Raw genomic sequence first — 27,575 nt, forward strand, 5'->3', positions numbered from 1 at the left:
AGATGAAAATTCTGCATCAAAGCTGAATAAGTCTTATGCTTAAAGAGGTTATAATTCCAAATCACAGAATCACAGAATCGTAGGGGTTCAAAGGGTCCAACCCCCCTGCCAGAGCAGGCTCCCTATCTCATATTGCACAGATAAGCATCCAGACGAGTCTTGAATCTCTCCAGAGAAGGAGACTCCACAACCCCCCTGGGCAGCCTGTCCCAGGGCTCTGTCACCCTCACTGGGAAAAAGTTCTTCTGCATGTTGTTGCGGAACTTCCTGTGCTCCAACTTGAAGTCATTGCCCCTTATCCTGTCTCCACAGACCACGGAAAAGGGGCTGGCCATTTCCCTCTGCATCCCATACTTAAGCTATTTATAAACATTAATAAGGTCCCACCTTAGTCTTCTTTTCCCCAGACTGAACAGTCCCAGCTCACTCAGCCTTTCCTCATACGGGAGATGCTCCAGGTCCTTAATCATCTTCGTAGCCCTCCTCTGGACTTTCTCCAGGAGATCCCTGTCTTTTTTATACCAGGGAGCCCAGAACTGGACACAATACTCCAGGTGGGGCCTGACCAGGGCAGAGTAGAGTGGGAGGATCACCTCCTTTGACCTGCTGGCCACACTCCTCCTGATGCACCCCAGGATCCCATTGGCCCTCTTAGCCACCAGGGCACACTGCTGGCTCATAGCCAACCTGTCATCAACCAGGACCCCCAGGTCCTTCTCCACAGAGCTCTTCTCCAGCAGGTCATCCCCTAGCCTGTACTGATACAAGCGGTTACTCCTTCCCAGGTGCAAGACTCTACACTTGCTTTTGTTGAATTTCATCTGGTTTCTCCCAGCCCAGCTCTCCAGCCTGTCCAGGTCTCGCTGGATGGCAGCGCAGTGTTCCTGTGTGTCAGCCACCCCTCCCAGCTTTGTATCATCAGAGTACTTGCTGAGGTTGGATGCTATTCCCTCATCAAGGTCGTCAGTGAAGATAGTAAACAGGACTGGACCCAACACTGAGCCCTGGGGAACACCGCGAGTCACAGGCCTCCATTCAGATTCTGCTCCACTGATCACCACCCTCTGAGCCCGGTCTGACAGTCAGTTCTCAACCCACCTCACTGTCCATTCATCTATCCCATGCTCTCTCAACTTTGCTATCAGGATGTCATGGGAGACAGTATTGAAAGCCTTGCTGAAGTCAAGGTAGCTGACATCCACTGCTCTCCCTCCATCCACCCAGCTGATGATGAGATCACAGAAGGCTATGAGATTGGTCAAGCACGATCTCCCCTTGGTGAATCCATGCTGACTACTCCTCATGACCTTCTTCTCTTCCAGTTGCTTGGTGATGGCATCTAGAACAAGCTGTTCCATCACCTTTCTAGGGTCAGAATTGAGGCTGACTGGCCTATAGTTACTAGAATCCTCCTTTTTAAAGACTGGAGCGACATTGGCTATCCTCCAATCCTCAGGCACTTCTCCTGTTCTCCAAGACCTGTCGAAGATGATAGAGAGAGGCTCCGCAATCACTTCCACCATCTCCCTCAGCATGGAAAAAGAAAATCAAGGCACAGAAAACTGTCAATGTGCATGTGTGTGTTTGTATCAGGCTCTGACAAGCACTCTCATCTGCCAAGAATATGCAGCAGCTGTTGAAAGTTGACTGGAGGCCCTCTGGGCCTATAAGGGATTGTCTCTTGGAGCTTTTTAGGCAGAAATGATTCGGCCCTTAATTTGAGGAAGTAAGGGAGGTAAAGAGAGAGACTGTTCTGGCCTCCTCCTTACTCTGGTAGTCATCAATATCAATCTTCTGGATAATGTGATGTTAAGCTGATTTACATAGATTGCCATCACTTCAAAGGTAATGGAGATGTAGGTGATGCGCAATGGCATCTCCAACACTGTTCCTGCATTCAGAAAAGTCTAGAGATAAGACTAAGGCCAATCTGCTTTGTCTCTAGATAGCTTACAACACAATACAGTTCTAATCAACACCATCACTTTAAAAGTAATGGGAAGCAGAGTTAAACACAAAGACTTGCCATCATTAACAGGCAGTTTGGCTTATGAAGTCAGGTTTTTTTAGAACAATTTGTAAAACTTTAAAACAGAGCTCTGTCCATTGCAAACTGACTCGATGTCCTAGGATCTTCCACAGAAACTTAGTCACCTTAAAGATTATTCATTTGTTTTGTCTTAATAATTCAAACATTTTGACATAGTATCTGATTAGATGTAGTACCATTAAGCTCACAAAGTCAAAGGCTAACGCCCCCCTTTGACTTATCAGATGACTTATTTCTGTAATGAGTTATTTAATTTTCAATTTCTTTTAAGCTCACCCAAAGGGATGTTTATGATCTTCAGAAGGAAGTTTCTTTGTGATACTAAGAGCTAAGACTGGATTCTGATGCAGATGATGACTTCAGGTTTTAGGGTATTTAAAAACAACAGTGAAGTTAATCACTATGATGACCCTAGTAGATGGCTAATCACCAGCAATATAGGACTGGTAGATCTGGTTTTTGCACAACATCTGTTCCTTGCAGAAGCTTAATTTATTTTGGCAGATAGAAACATTATAGGTCTTTTCTGTATCTGTGTCCAATTTCTCTTTACTATTACCAAAGTGACAGTGAGACATTGATGCCATCTCCTCTGCAGTAATTTCTTCATAATCAAAGAAACATATTTGTATTAGAAGCTGACATATTTGCATCTTTCTCATTGTCTTTTCCAATATAAAGAACAAAGATGTGAGCAGAGCATCTTATCTTTCCTCTCATTTGTATTTCATTGCAAGAAATCTTGTTATGTAGTATGTGAACTGAAGCTAAGATCAACAATCTTCTGGCAAATAAATTTCAACCTTGGTTTACCTTTCCTCTAGCTTCAAATAAAATAGCATGTGTGTCTTTCAAATTGAATTATTTATGTAATAGTTACAATAGGGAAAAAAAGTTTACTGACTTAATTTACCATCATTTAGGAAATACTAAAACCTTTTGTTTGTTAATAAGATAGTTTACATTCACTGGCATTGAGACCTTCTTGATAAATATTAAAATATTTATATTATGATATTCCATCCATGCAGATACAGAAAGCATTCATTATAGTAAAATATAAATAAAGTCAAAGGTTAAAATAGCCACCAGACAGATGTGTTTGTTCCCAAATTACTGTAAATTTCAGGCATAAGTCTTCATAATATGAAACAGACATTCTCATTTCCTGGTACAGTCTTTTAACGCAAGGAATTTGAAAAATGTGCATAAAATGGAATAACTGGAAAATATAATGTCTGTTCCACAGGAACCTCAGATTACTAATTTGTGTCAATTCTGGATCAGATTTAAAGAAACCAACCAAATAAAATAACCAAACTTAGAATTCCCAAGAACAAAATGGTGGTTGTAGATGTGGGCGTACGTACAAAGCAACTTCTCCACAATGGATAGCAACTTTGAGTCAATGTTGATGTAATAAAATATAAAAGTGTGATATGTATTTAAATGAATGTTTTATGAGCAATGTTTGGCTATGTAAAGAGAAATAAAATAGTTTATTTAAAAATAAATGTTTGAATCTTTTTGAAAATTATCTCCCCAGTCAAAACTGTTTGATTTTGATAGTGTTGAAATAAAATAAAATTATAACTTATATTAAAAAAAAAACAACTTTTGTCCATTGTGAAATCTCCTTTTCCTGTGAATTGTCATATTTTCATCAATCTACATTCTTGAAAGCAACCTTTATATGTTTTCTACTGCATGTAATGAAGAACATTTAATCACCTGATGGTGCCACTGACTCTCATGGAGCAATGATCCCTCCTATTCGGTCACCATCACTGAACATTCTTGTCCTTAGCCAACCCTATCCTGAGGCTGCTTGTAGTCTTGGAACAGGAGTAAGAATGAAGGCTGGCAGAAGAGAAATGCCACCAGCGATCCCTCAGCTCTCATGAGCAGAAGGATTTCTGTAAGAGCTGATTTTTATTCCATGGTACACATGTAAAATGCAGCTATCCTGAAGTCAGACAGCCCGTGCTGCTCAAAACTGACAAAGTTCCTGGGGGAGTTCACATTTGTAACACTACCCTTGTCAGACTTAATCAGATCTTGTACCAGTTAGCCATCTATATTTTGGTTGTGTAGCCTATATTAAATACACTTGTAAGCTATCTAAAAGACATCTCAGCTTGTACAAAATGATATCCCAGGTCCTGATGCACAAAGCAGATGCTGAGATTGACCCAAGTGTTTCTTAAAGAAGGCACACTGTCAGTCAAACCAACACGTAGTACCCTGGTGATCCAAATATAAAAAGCCTTTTAGAGACTGCACTGCATAGGCAGTGTTATTTGGCAGGTGACAGTAGCTATTACTTCGCTGCTGTACAGCATTCATAAGATTCAAAGTGATTTTTACAGCAAAAACTTTATTACAGGAAGAAATATGTCTGCTCTTCTAAGGTCCCTCATTGCTGGCATGAATCCCATAATTACAGTTCATAATGTTCAGTTATGAGTTGATGAGTGGATACCTATATTTGGGTAAGCAAAGGCTTAGGATGCTTTCCAGCCTTTACCAGTAGTTTTTCTCTAACTCTGTTACTGACAACATCTCAGCTTATGAAGAGAACTACTGCTATTTTTAACTCCTTAATATACCTGGTGACCCTACCCTTTAAGGTTGTGGGATGCTAAAACAAGCTAAAATGAAGTAAAGGAAGCTAGACTGAAATAGATCCTTTAAAAATGTTTCACAGAAAAGTTGAGATGGAAACCCTGGAAGTTTGGTTGTGGTAGTGTCATAGAATAACACACAAAGTCAACAATTCACCCAAACTTAAAAAAAAAAAAAGAAAAAAGCTATTTAATTAGTTCATATATTCATAGCTTTATGAATCAGGAAGAAATCAGACGTGAAGTAGACATCACTTATTGTGTATCGGCAGTATGTTGCATACTGGAATCTTTAAGGTTACTTTTGACTGCAGAAAATCATATGCTAAACCTGAATCCGACAGGAAAAGAAGGATTTCAGTCTCCATACACAGCTTATTCGCTGTTGTTTTCAATGAATCAGCATGGACTGGGGACCACTGGGGTAGAATACAGTAAAACTTCAAGGCCACATCACTGTTCTGCAACCAAGATTTTTTTTAATTTATTTTTTAATTAATGAATGTGGCTTCTGCATCCAGTTCTGTTGAAAAAGCGCAGCTTACATAAGTTATTCCATGAATATTCTTGGAAAAATCAATTGATTAGTCAGTCACAGCCTGAGGTATTCCTCAGTATACATAAAGACTGCAGAATTTAGCTCAAAATACGCAGAAGCTTTGGGAGAAGTTGAGCTGGAATTATATCTCACCGTCTCAAGGCAACACTGTTAATTCCTTTTTCCCAATAAGGTATAATTTCTTGATGTTATTGAAAATTTCAGTGAACAGACCACTGCTGAGGTTCATGAGGGGCGTCTGACTTTCCAATTGATGGGTAAAATTCTTAAGTTGCTCTCTGTTTGAAGACTTCATTTTCATACTGGGGAATGAATATGGTTGCAAAGCTTCACTGCAAACCAGTTAAAATTTATTTTGACTAAGAAAATTTACCATTTTGAGGGAGAATTTCTGTTGTGACTTCTGTTCCTACTTTCTTTCCCTCCCACCATCCTCCACATCTACACAGAGCTATTTGATGATTTCTAGGTTCCCTTTTGTATTATTATTTTGACAACTCAGCCAGCAGCATCAAATTTTTGTTCAGTGTGGGGGAAAAAAAAAGAAAAAAGCAATTTTCATGGAGAACAGCTAGAGTAAGTACTTCCTGGAAATTTCACACTGTTCATTAAGAACTGTGATGGCTATGGCAGTCAGGAACAATGGGGGACGGGGCAGAAGAGAGCTGAATTCATCTCTTGAAAACTATGAAGAATTGGCAGCTGTAGAGAATGAAACTGATTGAGCTTTTCCATTCTGCTCTACTGACACATCTCATGCAGTGTGACTCAGATGATTCAGGCTATGTACTCAATCTATTTTGACAGAAATTAGGTTATTTAGAATCACATGTATTGTGCACGTATGAGTGAGTGAGAATGAGAGGGGGAGGAAGAGAGACTGTGGGCATATATACATAGTAAATACAACTTTATCTTCCCATCATTTTTGCAGTCTTAGTAAATACTGTTCATACAATTAAAATAACTTCTGTGCAGTTGCTCAGCCAGTTGCAAGTAGGCTAATCTAACGACCACAGCTGTGGTCAGCCAATGTACTCTTCTATGTGGTGATTCTGCACACATAGTGGGAAACAGCTGTTGACCCCTCTCTGGACACCTATCTGTGCAATATGTGCTAGGGAGCCTGCTTTGGCAGGGGGGTTGGACCCGATGATCTCTCAAGGTCTCTTCCAACCCCTATGATTCTGTGATTCTGTAATACAGCCATATTACCTAATAGTTCTGTCTGATGGCCTTTCATGACCAGAAAGAGTAACTCTGAGACAGCCTCTAGTCTTACATCTGAGAAAGAGAATAACCTAGAAAGAGACAATATCTGGACTGCTATTACCAACAAAGAGACAAAAACAAGTGCTCTACTTGATGTCCTGGGAGAAAAAGCATATGTTGTGATCTAGTTTCTCAAAATTCTCCACACACAACCTTGCTTTCTTCCTCTTAAGCCTCTATCAGAAAAACAGAGCAGATGAGGCCCCCCTATAGACAGATAGGAGCAGCCTCATGTTCACAAGCCCTGGTCCTCACTGGGAACTTCAGTCCGCAGATGTCTGTTGGAGCGACAAAACAACAGGACACAAGCAATTCGGGAGTTTCTGTGAATGCATCTATGATAACTTTCTTCTCCAAGAAATAGTAGAACCGAGGAGGAAGAGATGCCCTGCTGGAACTTCTTCTCACCAACAAAGGGTTGATGGGGAATGTGAAGATCAAGAGCAGCATTGGCTGCGGTGACCAAGGGCACAGCAAGTTCACTACCCTGGACCTTAGAAGAACAGTCTTTGGCCTCTTCAGGGACATGCTTGGCAGAGTGCCATGGGAAAAAACCCTGGAAGGAAGAGGGGCCTAAGAGAGCTGGCTAATACTGAAAGATCACCTCCTCCAAGCTCAGGAGTTATGCAAAAGAGGAATGCCAGGAGGCCTGCAAGGATGAACACCGAGCTCGGGCAAATTCAAACACAAAAAGAAAGCCTGAAGAAGATAGAAGCCGGGACAGGTAGCCTGGGAGAAACACAGAGAAACTGTCCAAGCAGCCATGGACCAGAGCAGGAATGTTTAAGCCCTGACAGAACTAAATCTGCCCAGGGACATCAAGGGCAAAAATAAACTCTTTTCTAGGTATGTCAGTGATAAAAGGTAGACTGAGGAAAATGTGGGCCCATTCTGCAAGGAAGCAGGAGACCTGGCTACCTGGGATGTGGAAAAAGATGAGGAACTCGATGACTTTTTTCCTTCACTCTTCACCAACAAGTGTTCTAGCTACACCACCCAAGTTTCAGGAGGCAAAGGAAGGCCATGGGAGAATGAAGAACTGCTGACTACAGAGGATCAGGTTTGAAACCATCTAAGATGTTGAGTACCTGGACTGGTGCAAAGCATTTGACGCTGTCCTGCATGACATGCTTGTCTCTAAATTGGAGAGACATGAATCTGATGGATGGGCTACCAGTGGATTTGGAATTGGCTGGTTGGTCAGACCCCACCTGGAGCACTGCATCCAGATCTGAGGTCCCCAGTGCAGGAAAGACATAGAACTGTTGGAGCAAGTCCAGAGAAAGGCCACAAAGATGATCAGATGGCTGGAGCACCTCTCCTATAAGGACAGACTGAGAGATTTGGGCTTGTTCAGACTGGAGAAGGGACAGCTCAGAGAAGATTTTAATGCAGCCTTCCAGTACCTGAAGGGGCCTACTGAAAAGATGGGGAGGGGCTTAGAAAGGCACATATTAGGAAAAAATTCTTTGAGTGTGGTGAGACACTGGCAGAGATTGCCCAGTGAGGTTGTAAATGCACCTTCCCTGGAAGTGAGCAGTGCTGACAAGACCTGACTGTTGGGTCATTAAAGTCATAAAATATTTTCTCTGCTTCTAGACTTTGGCTTGAAATGTAGAAATAAAATTAATTCAAAATAATTGATTAATCTGCCTAACCAATAATATATGGTTCTCATAATCATTTGCTAATAGCAAGAAGGTTATGTTTATTGTACTGGGTAGGTACCCATACTTATGTATACAGTTATATAAAGCTAGCATTTATTTGTGCACTTTTCAAAAAGTGTAATTTTTCAGTGTTTTTCCTACCAGAATAAGGTAGCATAGACTTAATTTAGTTAACTGAGCAAAATTACCACTAAACTCTTCTGAGATTTTGCAGTTATGCTTCTGTGCATGAAAGACGACCTTATTCTTAGGTGATACTTCCTTCCCAACACTGTGCCTTGTCTAGTGGCCAGTACTGTTTTCTTTTTCAAGAAAGATTATTGGTGGTAAAAAGATGAGATATTTAGATATATAGTGATTTGTTCTGTGCATGTGGTTACAATGATGCTTCAGTAATGCAATTCTTTCCCCTCTACAAAAGACTATAACCAAAACCAACAGGAAGAGCATGGGGTTTTTTCTGCCTTGTGTCATCTGGGTGGCAGATTTCTATCAGTAACTGTGATTTTTCACAGTTTTTTATCGTATCCCGATTCTGCTAAAAACACAAGTCCATTTTAATTATTTTCCTGTATTATATGCCTGCAACATATATATAAGGCCATAATATGTACCAGAAATTTAAGAAACACAAAATCTATGTTAGGTGTTGATTTGGGGGGGGGGAGGGGGAGGGGGGCAGGGGGAGTTGTTGGCTTGATTTAAATTCACAAAATATGCCTTAATAAAAATGATGCTTTTGTCTTCTGAAATTCTGATTTTGTTTGAAAATCACTTATTTCCTCTTTTTTCTTGAAAAAAATGTCGATAGGTGTGTATTCATATATATTATCTATAATCTATACATGTTTCCCAATCTTTTAATTCAGTTCATGTTGGGAGTTAGCATTGGTTTTGTTTTCTTAAATTGAGGGTACAATAAAGTGAAAGCCCCATCTACTGCTGTCACAGCCCCTCTTTCCTTCACATATAATTCACGACCTTTATCTTATTTACTTGAATCTTGAGATAGTGTATGTTTGGAAGGAGCAATAATTTTGCACTACAAAACTTTACTTATTGGAAAATCTAGAATATTTTTGCTGCCTCTGTTTTTCTAACATGTTTTTTTCCTCACATCCACCTTCCATCTTTTCTCTGTTTTTAGAGAAAACAGAAAAAGATAAGTACAGAGACCAAAATGAAAGAAGCAGCCAGAAAACAGTGTCATAATAGAACTTAGAATTGGCATGAATGCAAACCATCCTGAAATAGAAAACAGAAAACATATGGGAGATAAAACAGTGTAAAAAATGTGCTTTTATGATTTTTTTTTTCAATTTTCCTGTTCAGAACAAATTATATCAGCTATCATTTGTAATTTGCTTTAGACATCATAAAAGAGAAATGGTTCTTGGAAACCTAGACCTGTATCTTGGAAACCTTTTCCTATATGACCACACACAACCAATTGATGCTTAGATGTGACCTTTCATACATGATAGGCAGTAGCTAATAGTTTGGCTACAAAAGATGTTATCATTCCAGATTATTTTTCTTTACTGTTTTTGACTTGGAGCAATAACATCTGTTTAAGAGATTATGCCAACACAGGAAGACAGAGTACTGTACAGATGTCCTCAAGCAAGATCTTCTGTAACTTTTGTTCTTGACCTGTAATTTGCTGAAGCCACTTTAAAGACTTCTCATACATGCAGTTAAGCAACACCATACAGAAATATTGCAGAAATGAGAATTATTTATCTTTTTCATTATGCCACAGTTTATGTGAGAAAGAAAGAAAGAAAATGCTCTGGTAAAGCTTGAGAGGAGGATGTTTTGTTTGCTAGGTTGCTAGGTTGCAAGGATGAAGTATTGAAGTGGAAAAAACGGCAAGAATATTGTATAGTTTAATAAAAAATGTCCTTCAGTTTTTTAAAAGAAAGTGTGGGAGTCTTTCCTTCATTTTTTGGATAACTTAGGGATCAATTCAGCACAGAAACTGATATCATACAATTCAAAATAAATGTGAAATGGGAGGGTGAAGCCAGGCAGAAGTCATATTTAATTACAGGAAGAGCAGAAAGAAAGGAAAAAAACCTGCCCTCAAAATGGTCATATACAATATATTTTGCATTTCAACAAGACAAATAATAACTGCACCATTTATAAGACATTAAAAACTTACCATATATAACATAACATGATATATTTTCTCTATTTAGATGAGTAATACTCATTTTTAGTTGACAAGCTGAAAATTATGTATAAAAATACTAATGGAATGTAACTAACACTTCAAAATGTTCTATATGTAAAACTTTTTAAGAGGAGGATTTGTTGTGATTATAAATCTGTGCTTTCAGCCATTGTTGTCCTTTAAAAAAAGGAAAAATGTCCTCTTATCAAATCAGTTTGTAAAGTGTATTCCATACTCTGGAAATCAGCATTTGGGAATTGCTAAGAGATAGAGAATTCCCAACCAACCAAACCCTATATTTTCTATGGTATAAAAAGGAAATACAGCACAACAGAGAGGAAACAGTCTAGGAAGTTCCTGGAGCAGATGGAAGATGACTTCCTGATACAGATGGTGAGGAAGCCAACTAAGGAAAGTGCCCCACTGGACCTTAGTTTGAGAGCAAAGGACTTCTGTGTGATGTGATGGCTAGAGGCCACTTTGGGCATAGCAATCACAAAATTGTAGAGTTTTTGGTTCTTGGAGAAGTAAGGAGAGGGGTCAGCAGATCTTGGACTTCTGGTGGGCAGACTTTGACAAGGGGATTGAGTGCGCCCTCAGTACATTCTCAGATGACACCAAGTTGGGCACGGTGTTGATCTGCTTGAGGGTAAGAAGGCTTTACAAAGGGATCTGGACAGGCTGGATCAATGGGCCAACTATATGAGATTCAACAAGGCTCGGTGTTGAGTCATGCACTTGGGTCACAATAACCCCATGCAGCACAACCAGCTTGGGGAAGAGTGGTTGGAAAGCTGCCCAGCAGAAAAGGACTTGGGGGGAACTGGTCAACAGTCAGCTGAATATGAGTCAGCAGTGTGCCCAGGTGGCCAAGAACACCACCAGCAGCCTGGCTAGTATCAGGAATAGTGTAGTCAGCAGGACAAGGGAAATGATCATCCCTCTGTACTCAGCACTCAAAATGCTGTGTTTGGTTTTGGGCCCATCACAAGAAGGACATTGAGGAGCATGTCCAAAGAAAGACAACAAATCCAGTGAAGGGTCTAGAGCACAAGCCTTATGAGGAGCAGCTGAGGGAACTGGGATTGCTTAGCCCTGAGAAAAGAAGGCTGAGAGGAGAATTTATTGCTCTCTACTACTACCTGAGAGGAGGTTGTAGCCAGGTGGGTATTAGTCTCCTCTCCCAAGTAACAAGTGATAGTGCAAGAGGAAATGGCCTCAAGCTGTGTCAAGGGAGGTTTAGATTGGATATTAGGAAGAATTTCTTCATGGAAAGGGTTGTTAATCATTGGAACAGACTGCCCAGAATAGTGGTTGAGTCACCATCTCTAGAGCTACTTAAAAAAGGTGCAAATGTTCTGTTTAGGGACATGGTTTAGTGTTTGGACTTGGCAGTGCTAGGTTAACAATTGGACTTCATGATCTTAAAGGTCTTCTCCAACCAAAATGATTCTATGATTCTATGAATAACGGCTGATCAAAGGCTGAAAGCATATAATTGCTTTGCTATTAGGAAAATGTCAAGAAGGATAGGAATTAGTTAGGAGGTTGTTTGGGATCTTTTCTGGGAAAGTAGGCACTTAGATCACATCTGAACTCTTAACTAAGAGTGGAGGACTATTGTCTGGTCTGCCAGCTAGCCCAGCAGAGTTCATCTACAGATATTTAATTTGTTTCCTTTTTTTTCCAAAAACAAACCCCCAGCATAGCCACATCAAAATTGCTTACTAAATATGGTTCTTGGAATATGTGGTTTCCTAGATAATGGCTGGGCGCTGTGTGGAAATGTATGAACTGGCAGAGGTGAAAACTGCAGAGGCAGAGAGCTAAAAGGCACGATGGGTGAGCCTTCTCTAGTGCTCAAACCTTGCTTTGACCTTTCTTCTTTATCCAGGTGTGACTTCAAACTCCACCCCATAGTGTTACATTGGTGCTTTTCCATGACATTCATTTCTCCAACTGCTCAGACTCTTTAATGACAGTTCTCAGGCCTGAAAATGTCCTGGAAAAATGGAGGATCTTTGTGGGAAGGGATGAAGACCAGCATCTCCTATCTTCTAAGCTAGTTTTCAGGACACCCTGAGGGCTTCACCTTCTAATTCTTGAACATCCTAGTGTTCTGCAGGAGTATAATGTTTCACAGACCTGAACGTTCCTTTGAAGAACCCAGAGCATAGGGGTAGGAAGGATGACAAGTATCAGCATCTCACTCCAAAGTGGGCTGTGACCTAAGTTCATATGCAGATAAAACTCTGAAAATCTTAGTTTCCATGGTCAAAAAGTGAGGAACAGCATAGTAAAAACTCAGTAAAGAATGCAGACAAAGTTGAAAGGGACTGCAAAAAAAAAGGATGAAGAGTGGGAATTATCTGAGAGAGAGATCTTAGGTAAGGTACACATGTAGTCTTTAAAAATATGACAAGAGTTCAAATGCAATTTTGAACAAAAGCTGAGGACTTGTGAGTCAGAGCAGGAAGATGATGTGCACAAAGTGAGATTGGATACATAAAAATGTTCACAGAAGCCTGTGATTGCATTATTTACTTCTGCTTTTGAATAAACATTTATTTCCTGTCTTGCTTAAGTAGACATGTGTTTGTTCATTTTTTTGTTTCCATCTATGGTATGCTGTTCAATACACTCCCTATAAACATGTACAGTTTTGAATATGATTCATAAACCATACTACTCTTAGATCTGTTCTATGAAGACAAAATACAGATTCATACTGAGGCCATCTAACAGTGTTAGTGATGGTGAAGGAACATCTGTGAATATTTATCTATCAGAGCCAGAGTTCCAGTCTCCAACCAATAGACTATGCTCACTGACTAATTCAAAATAGAAAGACAATTACCTTATTTCTTTTATTGTTGAGAGTGTCAGTATAGCAACTGAAGCATTAAAAATATGGTAGGGAATATAGTCAACACTGAAAAAAACACTTGTTGTTTGAAAGTTTATTTAAGGACAAAAAGAACACACATTGCCTAGTCTTCCTCCTCATTAATCATTTACTGTGGATAAGAAACCTTTGTAAGCAATTAAAATTGAATTTGTAATGAAAAAAATGTTCTACAGAATGCAGTAGGCAAAAGCTACTGTATAGAGATAATCACAAGCCATAGATTAATGATAAAGGATTCATTTTATCACCTAGCAACCTTACCCATACCTGCCACCATTGCAAATAAGCAAAGATAAAAATTTTGTGATTCTGGGAAGAACACATGTGAAACTAATTACACAATTTAAGCTGCTACTGACACTAATAAAAATTATAACTGATGAAATGAACCATACTGAAATCAAAACAAACCCTCAGCTAGATTGCTCTTTTCAGGTGTCTGTTTTTGACTTTTCAGTGCTCAAACATTAAATGTAAGTTTCCTTTTTTATTAAAAACAGGAGTAGGAAGAAGGAAAATAATCACCTAACTGTATTGCTTCTCAGCCTGTGATAAAGGAAAGCTTTTCAGATATTCTGAATGAACACAAAAAGGAAATTTCATTATATAACAACCTAGATAGCACATATCTAGCCAGTAAATAATGTACTTCAAAACAGATAAGTGGAGAATACGATGGGAAACAGGCAAACCTCTCTTTACGCAGTCACATGGGTTTTTCGCCACCTTTGTAGCCTGGTGTTCAGTCTATTTTTGCATGATCACTTGTGAAACTTTTCTGTGTCCAAAAGGTTACTTTAATTTTTATGACAAAGATGATGGCTCAGCAGAGAATAGGCAAAATAAATTGAAATCAGCATGTTTATTTTGGTTTTCTGTCTTGATCATAATAACTGCAATAATCACAGGTCCTGTAGCCACGGCTACACAGCATCAGGTGACAGCATCTTTGACGTGTTCCTTTGAGCTCCCAAATGTAGACACTGGTCCACACTGTTGCAAGTTTAGCCCTTAGTATACAGCTTATTGGTGTTCAGGAACCCGAATGCGTGTTCTAATGCTGGGGACTGCAGAAGGTTTTATTTGAAGGGAAGCAGCACCACCTATTGCAACCTGATGGCTTAGCTCTGGGTGATATAAAGAACAGAGCTGGCCTGAGCCCAGATTTCAGCTCTTTCTTTCACTTACTTTTGAAGCTTTTCCCAAACCAGCTTCAAATCAAATTAGGGTCCCGGTTTGTACATGATAAGGGACAGGGACAGAGATGTGTGATGTGTGCATGTGTCTCATAAAAAGGTATATCTGATACACCTGTTTACAAAATAAGGTAAAATAATAGCAGAAGCCTAGTCTTGGCTAACTATTGCTCTTAAGTGACTTGGCTGGAGTTTTCATTTCTAAAGTGTGAGGATAGTCAAAAATTAAGAACATGTTTTACCCAGGTGCACTTCTCTCAAAATTTGCTTCCAGAAGCATCATTAATGTAGGTGTGTAGTACAGTATGTTCTTCTAATAATGACAGTGCTATTGTCATCCATCTATACTTCTGGTTCTTCTTTTTTTCCAGACTGTCTACAAAGCCTGGCTCTGTTCCCAGTATTTTGAAGTCACACAGTTTCACTGCAGCAACAGAATTCCTTGCAAGCAATACTGTTTGGAGGTTCAGACGAGGTGTCCCTTTATCTTACCAGACAATGATGATGTCATCTATGGAGGACTATCAAGTTTCATCTGTACAGGTATGGTATAGTATACAAAAGCTAATTTCACTTGTTTTCCTAAGTCTAAATGTGAAGGACAGCATGGATAATGTTTCTTCCATTAGCTCCAACTCTGAAAGCCTAGAGGTATTCCTCATCACAAAGATTACTCAGAGGTACTAGAATTTAAGCCCAGATTTAGTAATGCACACTTATGCTACAGCTTGCCACAGTTATTAACTTTAAAAAACCAAAACTACTAGAAGGAATTTGTTATGGGGTTCTTTTATGCTTAATGATTTTTTTGTTGCTCCGTGTCACACAGTACTCAAAGAAAAGAGGCTCAGTGACATGCAACATTCAGAAAAACAAAAGAGAAAGGAAAGATCAGGTTTTTAGTATATTCACCTTTGTTCACCTGCCTTCTTACGTCAGGTAAATAAAGAATATAAGGAATTCAAAACTGTTCAGCAGCTCTTAGAATTTAAATATCTAAGGAAAGATCTTTCACTAGTGAAGAATTTTAAGTATTAGTTGTTCCCTTGTGAAGAAGTTTTGATCAGTTCTTGAGTCTTAATAAATTATTGGGGTACTTTAATCTTAAAAGGTATTGCTAATATAGGTCTGTGCATTGACTGCTGAAATGGCTTGGTTCCTTTTATATTCCATTCTGCTTCCAACGTTATCGCAGAATGATCCAGAGAGGACACCACCTTTATTACATCTCAGGTACCTTTAGTACCTCAGATACTTACTCCAACTAAACCACTAAAAAGATATTTCAAAACTTACATCATTTGACAGACTGGTCCAAATATCTGAAATTAGACAGCCTCCACCTTAAATTAGGGGCTGCAATGGAAAACATGATACTAGACAAGTTGGTCAATGTGTTTAAAATGAGTAAATATAAAAGCCCATAAATACTCTTAGTTATAGCATCTCAGAGGCATGCATAATGTTTGTGGCAGCTCACTTCACTTTATAACCTGTGTATGGATTTATGGGGATTCTGGTAGCCTGATATTTATTGTATTTCTTCTTGAAGATTAAACCTATTGCATGCAGTCAAGCGATATCTATCCATATGCAAAAGAAAATGTAATGAAATGTAAGCTGAGTTATAATTTCATAGGCATCAATAAGGTAATGGTGCTTACCTCTTTGAGGCATTTTGTAAACATTAATAGCCTTCCAATATGCGTGGATATCCAGCAAACAAATCAGCATGATTATACAGTTTAAGATAGGACAGTAAAAGCTGGAGAGACTTGGGAATTTTTTATTTACAACTTGCATGCAACAAATGTATATGTGTGTGTGTGTGCATGAGTGTATATACTCCATGTGTACACACTTGCACACATACACAATGGCAAAGAACAAACAAACAATAAACAAAGACATCTCAGAATTCTTCAGAAAATATCTTAGGAAATAGATATCCGCTTCTTCATTTTCCTAGTACATCTCCAAGTCCAAATTCATTCCTAAAGCACACAAACCAGATGACTTTGGAAAGATTACCGACAAACAGTATCTTTGAGTTTGGGATCAAAAGAAGATTTAGGGGAGGATTAAACTCATTTTATTGCAGGTATTAGTAGAGTCACATTAACTCTGTGACTAAGCTCTCACTAGAGTCACTGAAGATCTGATGTAGTCAGTAGAGCGGAGAGCCATTAAATTCAGCCTAAGTAGGCATCTGCATCTGGTGAGCTGACTAGCTCTCTACACCCTGCTAACCATACTGGCTGCATTCTATTTGCTGTAGCTGCTGTTAGTCACCAAGGTCTTATTGAAGATGCTTAAAATTGGAGTGACCTTAATCTCATCTCAGCAGTCCACTAACTAATATTTGGTTGAACTTCATGTTTACCCAAGACCCTCAGCACCAGCAGAGCGGAGCTTGTATTCACTCACCCATAGGAGTCAACATGCTGATGCTGGGCAGTTATGTGCATCAGCAGATGCTGAGGAGAGTTACAAGGCTGCAATTCAAACTTTGTCTGGAATGCAGGCCCATCACCACCCTCTTATTAATCAGCACCTCACTGTAAGAGCACTTCCTTGCACTAAAGAGTGAGAAATTAGACTAATATTTGCTGTGGGACTAAAGACTTACACTTCTCTGCTGCTTAAAAAAAATAAATTATTTCACAGAAAGCACAGTGAGTTCACCAGCACACAAATAATCTACCTCAGCATAGTTTATGGCTTGATAGTTAACTTGAACTCCTTTTGCAGAAAAACAACAGGAAACAGGTTGCCAGTGTCTTGAGGGACCTCTTCTCCTGCCGTACTTTCTGTGAGTTCCCATCTGGCAGAAATGCTACAGGATTTCTAGTTACTGATCCTGCTTTTCCTGGGGTGGGTGAAATTCATTGGCAAAAATCAAGACCCATGTCCAAAGGTATTTCTATTTCATATTTAGGTGTTATGGCTGTCTGTCTGGTGTTTCCATTCGACCTAAATTCACTGTGATGCTGGTCGCCATTGAACTCTGCTACAGGAAACACAAAGGAAGCAAACATGGTACAGGGATTTCTCATGAATGGTGTTTTGCCACAGACCATCAAATTAGGTTTGAATATCTCTGCTGCTCCTGATTCTCATGGTACCCCATGAAGAGAAATGCTGCTGGTCCTTTCTTTAAATTTTGACTTAGATTTTCAGAAAAATACAGCAGGAATAGTATTAGGTTATGTTGCTATGATATTTTTTTCCCCTCATGAAACTAATGAAAGACTAGCTGGCTAGCAAAGGAACATTGTTAATTATAAAATATTGTCTGGAGAGAGAAAAAGGAGTCCCTCTGCTCAAAGGTTGATTTATCTTTGAGAAATGACAAGAATTTTTGGACTCTGATTTTCCTTCAATGTTTCAGAAGCAATAGTTTTATAATAAGAGTATCCCTTCCTTCTCTCCATGGTAACAGACTAGTTCCTCTAAGGTTCAGTAGGGATTCACCTTGATGGAGAGACAGCGGATTGATTTCTATAAAATCATTCAGTGCACCATGGAAGGCAACTAACAGGAAAAGGTGTACCAGCGATAGCTGTTTTATTTTATATTGATTGCAGCACAGTTTGCATGATATACATGACATTACATGCCAATTTCTTATTGCAGCTGGTTGATAGTCTGGGATGGCTTCATGTCACCAGCAGCGCTGGGAGCTGCCCCAGCAGTACTGAGCTGCCACCTTTGTTGTCCTGCTGAGACAGCTGCTGGGAGTAGGGGTATAACGGCACCAGCAAACAGGGAACCCAACTACTATTTTTGTTTTAGGGCAGGATTTCCTGAGTCTGAGGGTTGTAAAGGAAAGAAAAAAAGTACTGCAGGCTGTAAAAAGAAATAATATCAAAGTGTTTATCCTTCCTTGGGAGGTCCATGTGATCAGAAAACAACATAGGACTGGCTATTTTTCCCTCAAGAAATGTTGCAGCTGTTATCTTGGAATTCCTAAACAAGTATTTTTAAGATGCCTTAAAAATGTAAATATGGTTACATGTAGAATCATTATAAGGAGCAGGCTGGATCCATAATTGTGTCTAAGAATCATACACAGTGGTGGTGTACATGATCTCTTCCAGTCCTTTGACACCATTAAATATAAAAAAAATAAAAAAGTTGTTTATAATATGGATGAATAATGACTTCTTGGAAATTCCTGAAGGACAGGTATAATAAATATTACAGCCTAAGAATGTTTTCCTTGATTACTTCCAATGGAAGCAGAGAGTGGGAAGAGGAGACAGGATGCTACACTAGTTGTGTATCACTGGAGCTTCTTTTGTAGAAGTGCATGTGAGGATGTGGGACAACTGCCGTGCAAAAGAAAATACTCGTGGGAGTGATCAAAACAATCAGAGTCACAGTGTGGTTCTGCTTATGGAAACATGTGGTTAGAAAGAAGTTTATGTTCCCCTCTTTCTTCTATGAAATAGAAGGAGAGAAGATGGTCTTTCTGTCAGATGCTGTCTGGAACATGCTGGATTTTGTATTCACTAAAATTAGATGGTTTCTTGTAGATTATAACTTTGGAGTTTATATCCATATGATTAAAATTTCCACATCTTTTCTAATGTTTCTTGCTGCAGCTCAGATGTCTAGAATTGTTCATGCAAACCAGAATTGTGTTTAAGGGAGATGTAATAGTGTTTAGGCATATATACACACACACACACATCAGATCGCAATGAGTGAGTCACATGCAAAGTTCCAGGTCAAGACTTTTAATTGTGACTTCTATGAAAGCAATGCATACCAGGAGGGCTGTTTTCATTCATAAATGTAGTAATCTTTTCCCTTTTTTTACCCAGTGTGAATGGACTATATGGAAAATTTCTTTTACATATGCTTATTGAGTGCAAAAAGAGCTGAAAGATGTATGACTATGTACAAAACACAGGGAAGAGACTGGTAGCTTCACAGCTCTTCGCTTTTCTTGTCCTTTCCAAAGTAATGTGGTCCAGCAGCTGGCCTGGGAATTTGTCCAGCCCATGAATTGCTTCTGTTTGACTTGTTGTCACCTCCCAATGGAGACAGAGAGAAGATGCAAAGGCCATAAAGTTCTCTTCATAGCCAAAACTATCCATTCAGGCGTTCAGTTTGCACAATCCAGGAAACATGAAGGCTCAGTTTCCACCAAATGAATGACAGAGATGCCCAAAAAGAGGGAAAAAGAGATTACTTGTCCTCCACACATCACAGCCCTTCAAGGAACAGCCAGGATATGCCATCAACACAACTGCTGTAGTTGCACCTGAATTAGCAATCCAGTTCAGGGGTATATGTTTGAAGCAAATTTCCTATTGATTGCTGTTTGACTTGTGCTGGGGACAGGTCTTGGAGCATATAGATTGGGTTCCTTTGAATTAAACTAGACCAGAAAATATGCTACAGGATCATACCTACCACGTTGCAACCACTAATACATATTAGGTATACAGAATCAGACTAAAGCTCCCTCAGTGAGGTAAAAAACCCTTCAAAAGCATTCAAAGTTGACATGAGATACTCAGCACCAACTGTTTCATTATATAAATCTTTTGCCCAAAACTACCTGTTTGTACAGACATAGCCTATTCTGGCTGCTGGGATTTCAGTCCCAAAACTGCTATCCATGTGCCAAGTCCAAACCACTTTAGAGTGCAAAATTAGGGGTACCTGTATTGCAAAAGGCTTTCTTTGTATTGATCAAGACTTAATGGCCTCTTTGTACCTTGTGACATAAGAGGGCCATCACCCAGCAGCAAATATCAGGCAGGAAATCTCATGCTCACACTCTTTACTTGCACAATGGATGTCTTGGAATCCCTTCCCAAACCAACATGGCAACCTCTGGCATTTCCTAAGACCAGTACCATCAGAAAGAGTCTACTGCCATCAAGAGGAGAATCAAAATGGCCTACTTTCCTGTGCTGAGCAGGCTTGTGATAATTTTCAATGTAGAAGGAGAAAGTAAGGGGACAGAAGAAATGAGAGGACAGGTGATTCAAGTGCTTTGAATCATTTAAACCTTTACATTCAGTTCATATTCATTTAGGCTCCTATTTCATGTGTTCCAATTAACATCTCAGTTTCTTGGAACACATAGCGTGAGTATTCACCCATACATCAAATTCTGGCAAATATCACTAACATATGCTGATGTGATTCCATGCGAAGAGCACTTCCTCAAAAACTCTTCTTCCTTTAAAGGAAGGAAACTGTCAGTCATGCTTCATAGCACATACTAATGTTTCTAAGGACATAGTGAGAATTATTAGAGAGAATTTTCATCCATCTGTAGGACGGGTTTGTTGACTAACAAAGCTCAACAAAGGTATTGGGAACAATTCTTTCAACTGTGGTTTCTTCTCAAGAGACCAATGTGTGTCTGTATTTCACCAGCAAGTTTAGCTATAGAGTGTCTGTTTTAAATCAGATGCCCTGATAGCAGTCCAATTTGAAAAGCAATTTCCTTAAGAAAAAGTGATATGTAGAATGCATCACAATCTGTATTTTCTTTGCAGAACAATTCTAGAAGACAAAAATTCTGAATTTCATCTGCTTTATGTTGTTTTTGGCAAACTCAAAAAAATTATATATACATAATACAAATTCTTTCTCTAAAAATAATTCACAATAATGTGTCATTTGCATTCTGCCTAAAATATCAAAATATAGGTCCTAAAATATCAAAATATTAAGCTAACACAGACAGCAGGACAAATCCCATTTATGTTTGACAAGCATGGTTTAAATCATTAGTAGCTATGGACCTTCTTACAAGGAAAATATGACTTGGTTTTACAGTAGAATCTTTCAACTAAATAGCACATACCTTTGTGTCCAGTGTTCTATTCTTGAATCCTGGGGCTTTCCCATGAATGAGGTCCCATGTTATAATAGGTTTATTAGTGGCAAACATTCTTGTCCTGTGAAAGCAACCCAGGCAATTATCCCTGAACTTTCTAGGGAAACATAGTACTTAGATATATACAAACCTTTTTGCCTTATCATATTGCATTGGCAAACCCTTTTGATCAAAAATCGTACGTAATAGAAGTAATGAGGAAAGCCAAAGTCGTTAGATACAAGTATCTTCCCCTTATTCTGTATCTCAACATAGCAGAGCTGAAAAGGTCTGTTGTGTAGTCTTGAAAATCACCTATTTGCTTATTTTCCTGACTTGTAGCAGTTTTAGAGGGATAACACTGATTTAATGTCGCAGAAGGAAATTGACCCTGTGCATATTTTAGGGAGGGGAAGGAGGGAGGTCCATGTATGTTGAAGCACAATGAATTTTTCTTGAATGTGGATGCATACACTCAGCACAGTGTTCCCAAAGCAACTCTCTGAAATTGTCACTAACATGTAACAACAAAAACCCCTTAAAACACAGCAACCTATATCTCATCCAAAAATTGGAATGGAGTATGGAATGGAAATTAGCTTTTTCAAAAGAGCTGAATAGACTTACTCACCATTTTCATCTATTTCACTAATGAATGATTTATATATCTTTAAGTCTTCTCCTACATTTTATTCTAGTATTTTTATAATATGAAGGGTATAAATACATGCCCAAACAGAAGCATCATAATGTGTCATAGACACAGCAATTTAGAAATTGAGAGGACCATCTGGATAACACTGAAGAGAGCTGGCTTCCAGATCAGATGTAAGCAAGCAGTGAAATCTAGTCATATAATATCTAATGCGTTCTCTTGCCTTCTGCAGTTGGAAAATGTCAATATTGAAACCTTAGATATAATTCCTCAGAAAAAGAAATGTCATGCAGAGTGTTGACATTCAGTGGTACAATGATGTCACTGCTGGATGGATCACTCTTGGCAGACATTATTTACTTTGTGCTTCAAAATAAAATGGAGCATTCGAAACTTCTGGCATACTACTACATCTACTTCTCTGGTTTCTTCTTCTAGTTATGGTCTTCAGGCACAAGAAGCTTGGTATGCCTCTCAAACTAATCAGAAACCTATGTTAAAAAAGACCATGGTTTGGAGTTATACAGAAATGAAATGAGGAAAGACCGTAACACACCAAAAGGGTCTGGCCTATTTCTGTGGCTTTCCAAAACACTTATCCAGGGATGACAACAAATGTATGAGTCAGATGGGGTTCCTTTGATGGTGACTGGAAGATGTGGACTATGGCTCCATAGCTCTTTCTGTAGCACAGAAACCCGGAAGTGGGCTGTGCCAGACCAGCTGCTACAGATAGAAATACAGCTAGAGCATGACACATCTTGACAGTGCTGGTGTGGGGTGTGAGAATACAACCACCTCTTTTTTCATGCTGTTTCCTGTGCAAAATAAATACCAGTGTTCAGGCATAAAACACAGAATTCCCTGAGTTAGCTGGGGATCTAGTTGTTCATCAGACCATGTGCCCACAGACAGCCTTTGTAATTTTTAATTCCTGTATAAGAACATATTTGCACTTTGCTGTTTTCCCCCCAAAGTTGTTTCTGCACAAAGTGAATACAATGCTCATGCTGTCACTCCTTTCTCTTTCAGTATGATTCAGCTGAGCAGGATACACGGGATATGTCTACAGTCATGTTGCCATTAACATAATCTCATTCAAATGAGTAGCCTTAATTCTTGCATCAGCATTAGTAACACACACTCCCTGCAGATATAGCTGCTGTGCTCATCATCAAAAAGTATCTGCATGTGAAAAAAGTATCAAGATACAAAGCAGAGAGATAGCTTTTACATGACCTTCATGAGCAATAGCATATGTCTGAAGAATGGTTTGATATCAAAAGGTATGCTGGCAAATTCTGGGTCCTTGATTAAGATCAATGTCCAAGAATGTACAGATGGACTAAAATTTCTACCGGTACAATAGAGGTGAGTACTGGGAAGAGTTGGGAAGCAGAAATCCAGAGCTCGGGATTTTTGGTGAAAAACAAAAAGCAAAGTAGGTTTCAAGCCAGTAACAGTTGGTAAAGTAGTCTCAGAATTAAAATTATTGAACATCCAAGTAATAGAGAGTAATGATGTCTACAATAGGAACTATAAAGAGGAAGAGGGAAGCCGTGGTGGCTTGGTGGGTAAAGTTATTCTTTCTATTCCTTATTCCAAACTCTGTGTCCATATATAATATTTTTATAAAAGAAAAACAGAGTTGTGGGGTTTTTTTTCTCTCCATGGTTTTCCAAGATGGTTGTAGCTAGCTTCCCAGGGTTTCTGGTAAGTAACCCTCTGAATTAGTAGACTGACTGATTAGATCCAAGGGGCAAAAACTGATACCCATGGCTGCAGACAACTGTGTGATCAAACACAATTGTGAAATTTTATTACTTTGTGCAAAAGCACTGCCTGAATTTATCTAAATGTCCTACAACTGTCATATTGATAGTTGTTCTGTAGATAATTGATTATTAAATATGTAACTGCAAATTCAAACCCTATATTCAATTACTGAATTGAAACACAGAGGAAATGTAATTTTGCATTGTAAACAAGTTCAATGCAGCTTTGAGTGGGGGGAGAGGTTTGTCTTCAATTTATTTATAATTCAGTAAGTGCATATGAACTATTTAAATACATTTTGATTGCCAACTTGTATATATAGGCCTTGATTTCAAAGGAAGTCTGGCTTTTCCTATAATAAGAAAGGCAGGAAATACAGTTTGAATAGCAAACAAGCCTCAGTGGGATCAAAGCATTAACCACTCTTTGTGTCTTTTCAGTTACCACTAACAGTTCAAACTACTGCAGTCACATAACAGATCATATAATTACCTGCTTTGGGAGGCACTTCCTGCACATTACTGTGTTTAAAAACACACGTACATAAACACCGAAAGATGGGTCTTAGAAAATATGAGACAAAAAGATTGCTTTATTAAACCTGCAATAAACAACTCTCCACAAGTTCTAAAATGCAGCAGAATTTCTGAAAACCATGAAGTACATTCAGTAATGATCTGAAAGAGAATAAATTATTTTCAAGTGTTGGTATACTGCCTTAAGTATCTAAGTTGTTAGGTGCAAAAAAAATTGGCCTGATTTCCTACAGAGTAAACCTGACTTCACAGAAAATGCAACAAGCTGTTCTCATGCTTGTATTTTTAAAAATTTTTTTGTATTCAAAACCAGATACAATTTTACTTGGACTCATGTATAATATAGTAGGCTGATGCATGTTAAAAAGTGCAAGTCTAGGTTTAATCTGCATTTTAATGCTCAGTGTGCCTAATGCACTTTTTGTTTAGTTGCAGGTCAATATTATGGAAGTAGGAGCAAAAGAATTCAGTTTTATCTTAATTTAAGATGTGCTGTTTTAAGGTTATTCACAAAATATATGCAGCCTTGTGCCTGAACCTAAGAATGTAATGCCTAAACTTGTAGGCATTGCTCTTTGAAAGTAATACAGTTTTTGTGACCCTTTAGACAAAATGCCATTTCTTGTTCCAAGAAGCAAAGTTAATTTATCAATTATAACAATTTAGCTGCTTTCAAAAGCTTTACCCTTATATTTCAACACAGATAGGTTTTTTTCACAGTAAAATCTTGCACTACCATAGAGTAGTTATTTACTGCAAAATTTATGCCAAGATCAGTTTAAATGGAGAATAGGTGTTTGTTGATTATGGTAGATATTCTTGCATTTGGTCATTGGTTAAACAGGATAAATTAGGTTCGTACAATTTATCAGAAAAGAAGTTATGTGAGAAGTAAAGAGAACACTCTGGTTATTTTAGTCTCCTATATAGTAATGCAGACAGTATTAACAATTTCCAAAAAACCAATTGTTTCTTTTGGAAAAGACAGGATTCCTCTAACTGTTCAACATGGGACTAATGAGAACAGGCTGAGTAACTTAGTAAGTTCTAAAGGCAGAAATATCCTAGATGTACAGTCAGAAATTTCAAGAGATCCAATTATCGTATGGGACACAAAGATTGCTCTCAAATCTGGGATATGCCAAAGTGAACACTCCTGTGTACCCTATGATTCTGTGATTCTGTTGGAAGAACTCATCTGAGGTAAGGTAAAAAAGTAAACTCTGAACAGCTCTGTTTGGAAGGTCTTCCTCTAGTTTTGGATTAGGATTGTCTTGACAATCAAGATTTTCAACATTGTCAATATATCAATTATTTGTTATTTCATGACTAACTTTTAATGGACAGTGATACTGCTGGCTCACAGATGGAGGAAGAAGATCGGGATCCTTTCAAATTTTGTGCAAATGTCCAGTTTGATTAGATGTTACTTCATCATTAGCTCTTACTACCCAAAAAATAATTACTTTGTCCCTATCATTCAAGCATGAATAATTATTTTTAACACTGTTTCTTTACACGGTGTTTCTTTACACACATCAGTGCCATGCTTCTGTTGATGAAGCCTCCTATTAGAGAGCACATATCCCTTCTACAACTTTACACAAAATGCAAGCATTTTGAAGTCCTCAGGCTCACCCAAAAATGTGGATTTGGTTGCTTAGACTAAACTGTCAACTGCTTCTTTAACCTAACAACTTCTGTTAATCTTTTTGTGCCTCACATTTATTTTTTTCTTGTGTTTACCTTACAGGGCTCTATGAAAACTATCCAACCAATGCAGAACCAGAATGCTGTGATGTCAGATGGGGACTATTATCAGATCATCAATCCAAAGGGACTATAAAAACAAGTGGCTCAACAATGTGTCACAGGACATCGCTCACAGTTTCATCAGCATCAAGACTGTGTAACAGCAGACTTAAACTGTGTGTTCTGGTATTAATTCTCTTGCATACAGTACTTACAGTCTCAGCAGCACAGAACTCAACAGGACTGGGCTTTGGAGGCATAACAACTTTGGAAGATAATTCAACCAATGAGGAATAAAAGAAAGGATTCAACTTCTGCGATATAAACACAAGAGGCCCAAATGACTTCAGTCAAAAATCGCAAGGACTGAGTGCTTTACCCTCAGATCTCTTCTTGAATGACCTTTTGGGTAAAATGAAAAGAAAAGAACGGGCCACTACCCAAACAACAAGGACACATGAACACAGCTTTTTATTGACTAAAAGGCTGTATGGTGACTTAAATTTCTCACACCATTTTATACACTGTGTTTTAATGTTTGGAGTTTCTTTTTTGTTTGTTTTTTGCACTTGTTAATACAGGATTTTATTTTTGGGACGGTTTCTCAAAGCTAAATTAAGTCTTTTCTCTGTCGATATATTTCTAGTCATTGTGTGTGTTCATCTGATAGTTCTGTCTTTTATGTCCTGTCAGTTTCTATTAGAGGAATGACTGCTATGATTCCATGACATAGCAAAAAAGAAAAAAAAAAGAAAAAAAAAAGGTAAAAAAGAAAAAAATATAAAAAAATCAACAACAAAAAAACAACAAAAAGAACAACAAAAGAAAATTTAGGGAAAAAAAAGCAACACAAAAATACCCAAACAAATGTAACTGTCCTCTTACCCATGGGAACCATTCATCTCCTTTCCCCTCCCATCTCCCGTCGCAGACAACGTACATTTGCTTCTGTCTGTGTAATCACAATGAATGGGTACACAATTCCAGTGTGCCTCTGCCACTGTTGCACAAACCAGTTGACTGAGCAAACCCAAAAGGAGTATGAAGGGGGTTCGTTTTAGCTGAACAAACAAGTGCTCTCCTTACAAGGTGGGATCGGACAGTTAAAAGATATAAAGAAATATATAACAAACTGTTGCTCCAATACCCGTTTTGAAGAAGTCCAGTCCTTTCTCACTGGTCAGTTGAACAGGAGCAGCCTTTTTTAGATATGCTATGTAAAGCCAGTTATGCTCAGCAAGTTGAGTAGTTGGGAAGCCTTCATATTGGAGGTAAAGGATTGGCATTCATTGTGAATTATGTTTTGAGTTCTCCTGCTGTCATATAACCAGCAGCTTTCTATAAGGAATGGGAGCAAAGAGCTTCCAAAATCCAAGTCTCTTTGTCTCAGCAAAATTACACTAGAATCATTTGAGCATCTATAATACAAAATATCTCCTTGGTTTTTATTCCATTGTTTTTCTAATATCTACATGTTGTTGAAAGTTACTCTAGTTATTAAGGGTGCACAAGAATGTGTTAGCACAGATTAAAAAAAATATTTTGTTTTAA

The 27,575-nt window shown here is 38.5% G+C and overlaps 1 protein-coding gene across 1 annotated transcript in view; it reads left to right on the forward strand.

Annotated features, from left to right (window-relative positions):
- Positions 1-26,402, forward strand: part of NALF1 (NALCN channel auxiliary factor 1) — a gene marked incomplete at its 5' end in the record, with an annotated part of 492,921 nt that extends 466,519 nt beyond the window's left edge. The window contains 2 exons of the mRNA XM_084265496.1: positions 14,830-15,001; positions 26,026-26,402. Of these exons, the coding sequence (XP_084121622.1) occupies positions 14,830-15,001; positions 26,026-26,321 (468 nt within the window). The 3' untranslated portion in view covers positions 26,322-26,402. The remainder of the gene's footprint in view (positions 1-14,829; positions 15,002-26,025) is intronic.
- Positions 26,403-27,575: the final 1,173 nt, after the last annotated feature.

This window comes from Gallinula chloropus, assembly GCF_964237585.1.
Source record: "Gallinula chloropus genome assembly, chromosome: 1".
Lineage (NCBI taxonomy): Eukaryota > Metazoa > Chordata > Aves > Gruiformes > Rallidae > Gallinula > Gallinula chloropus.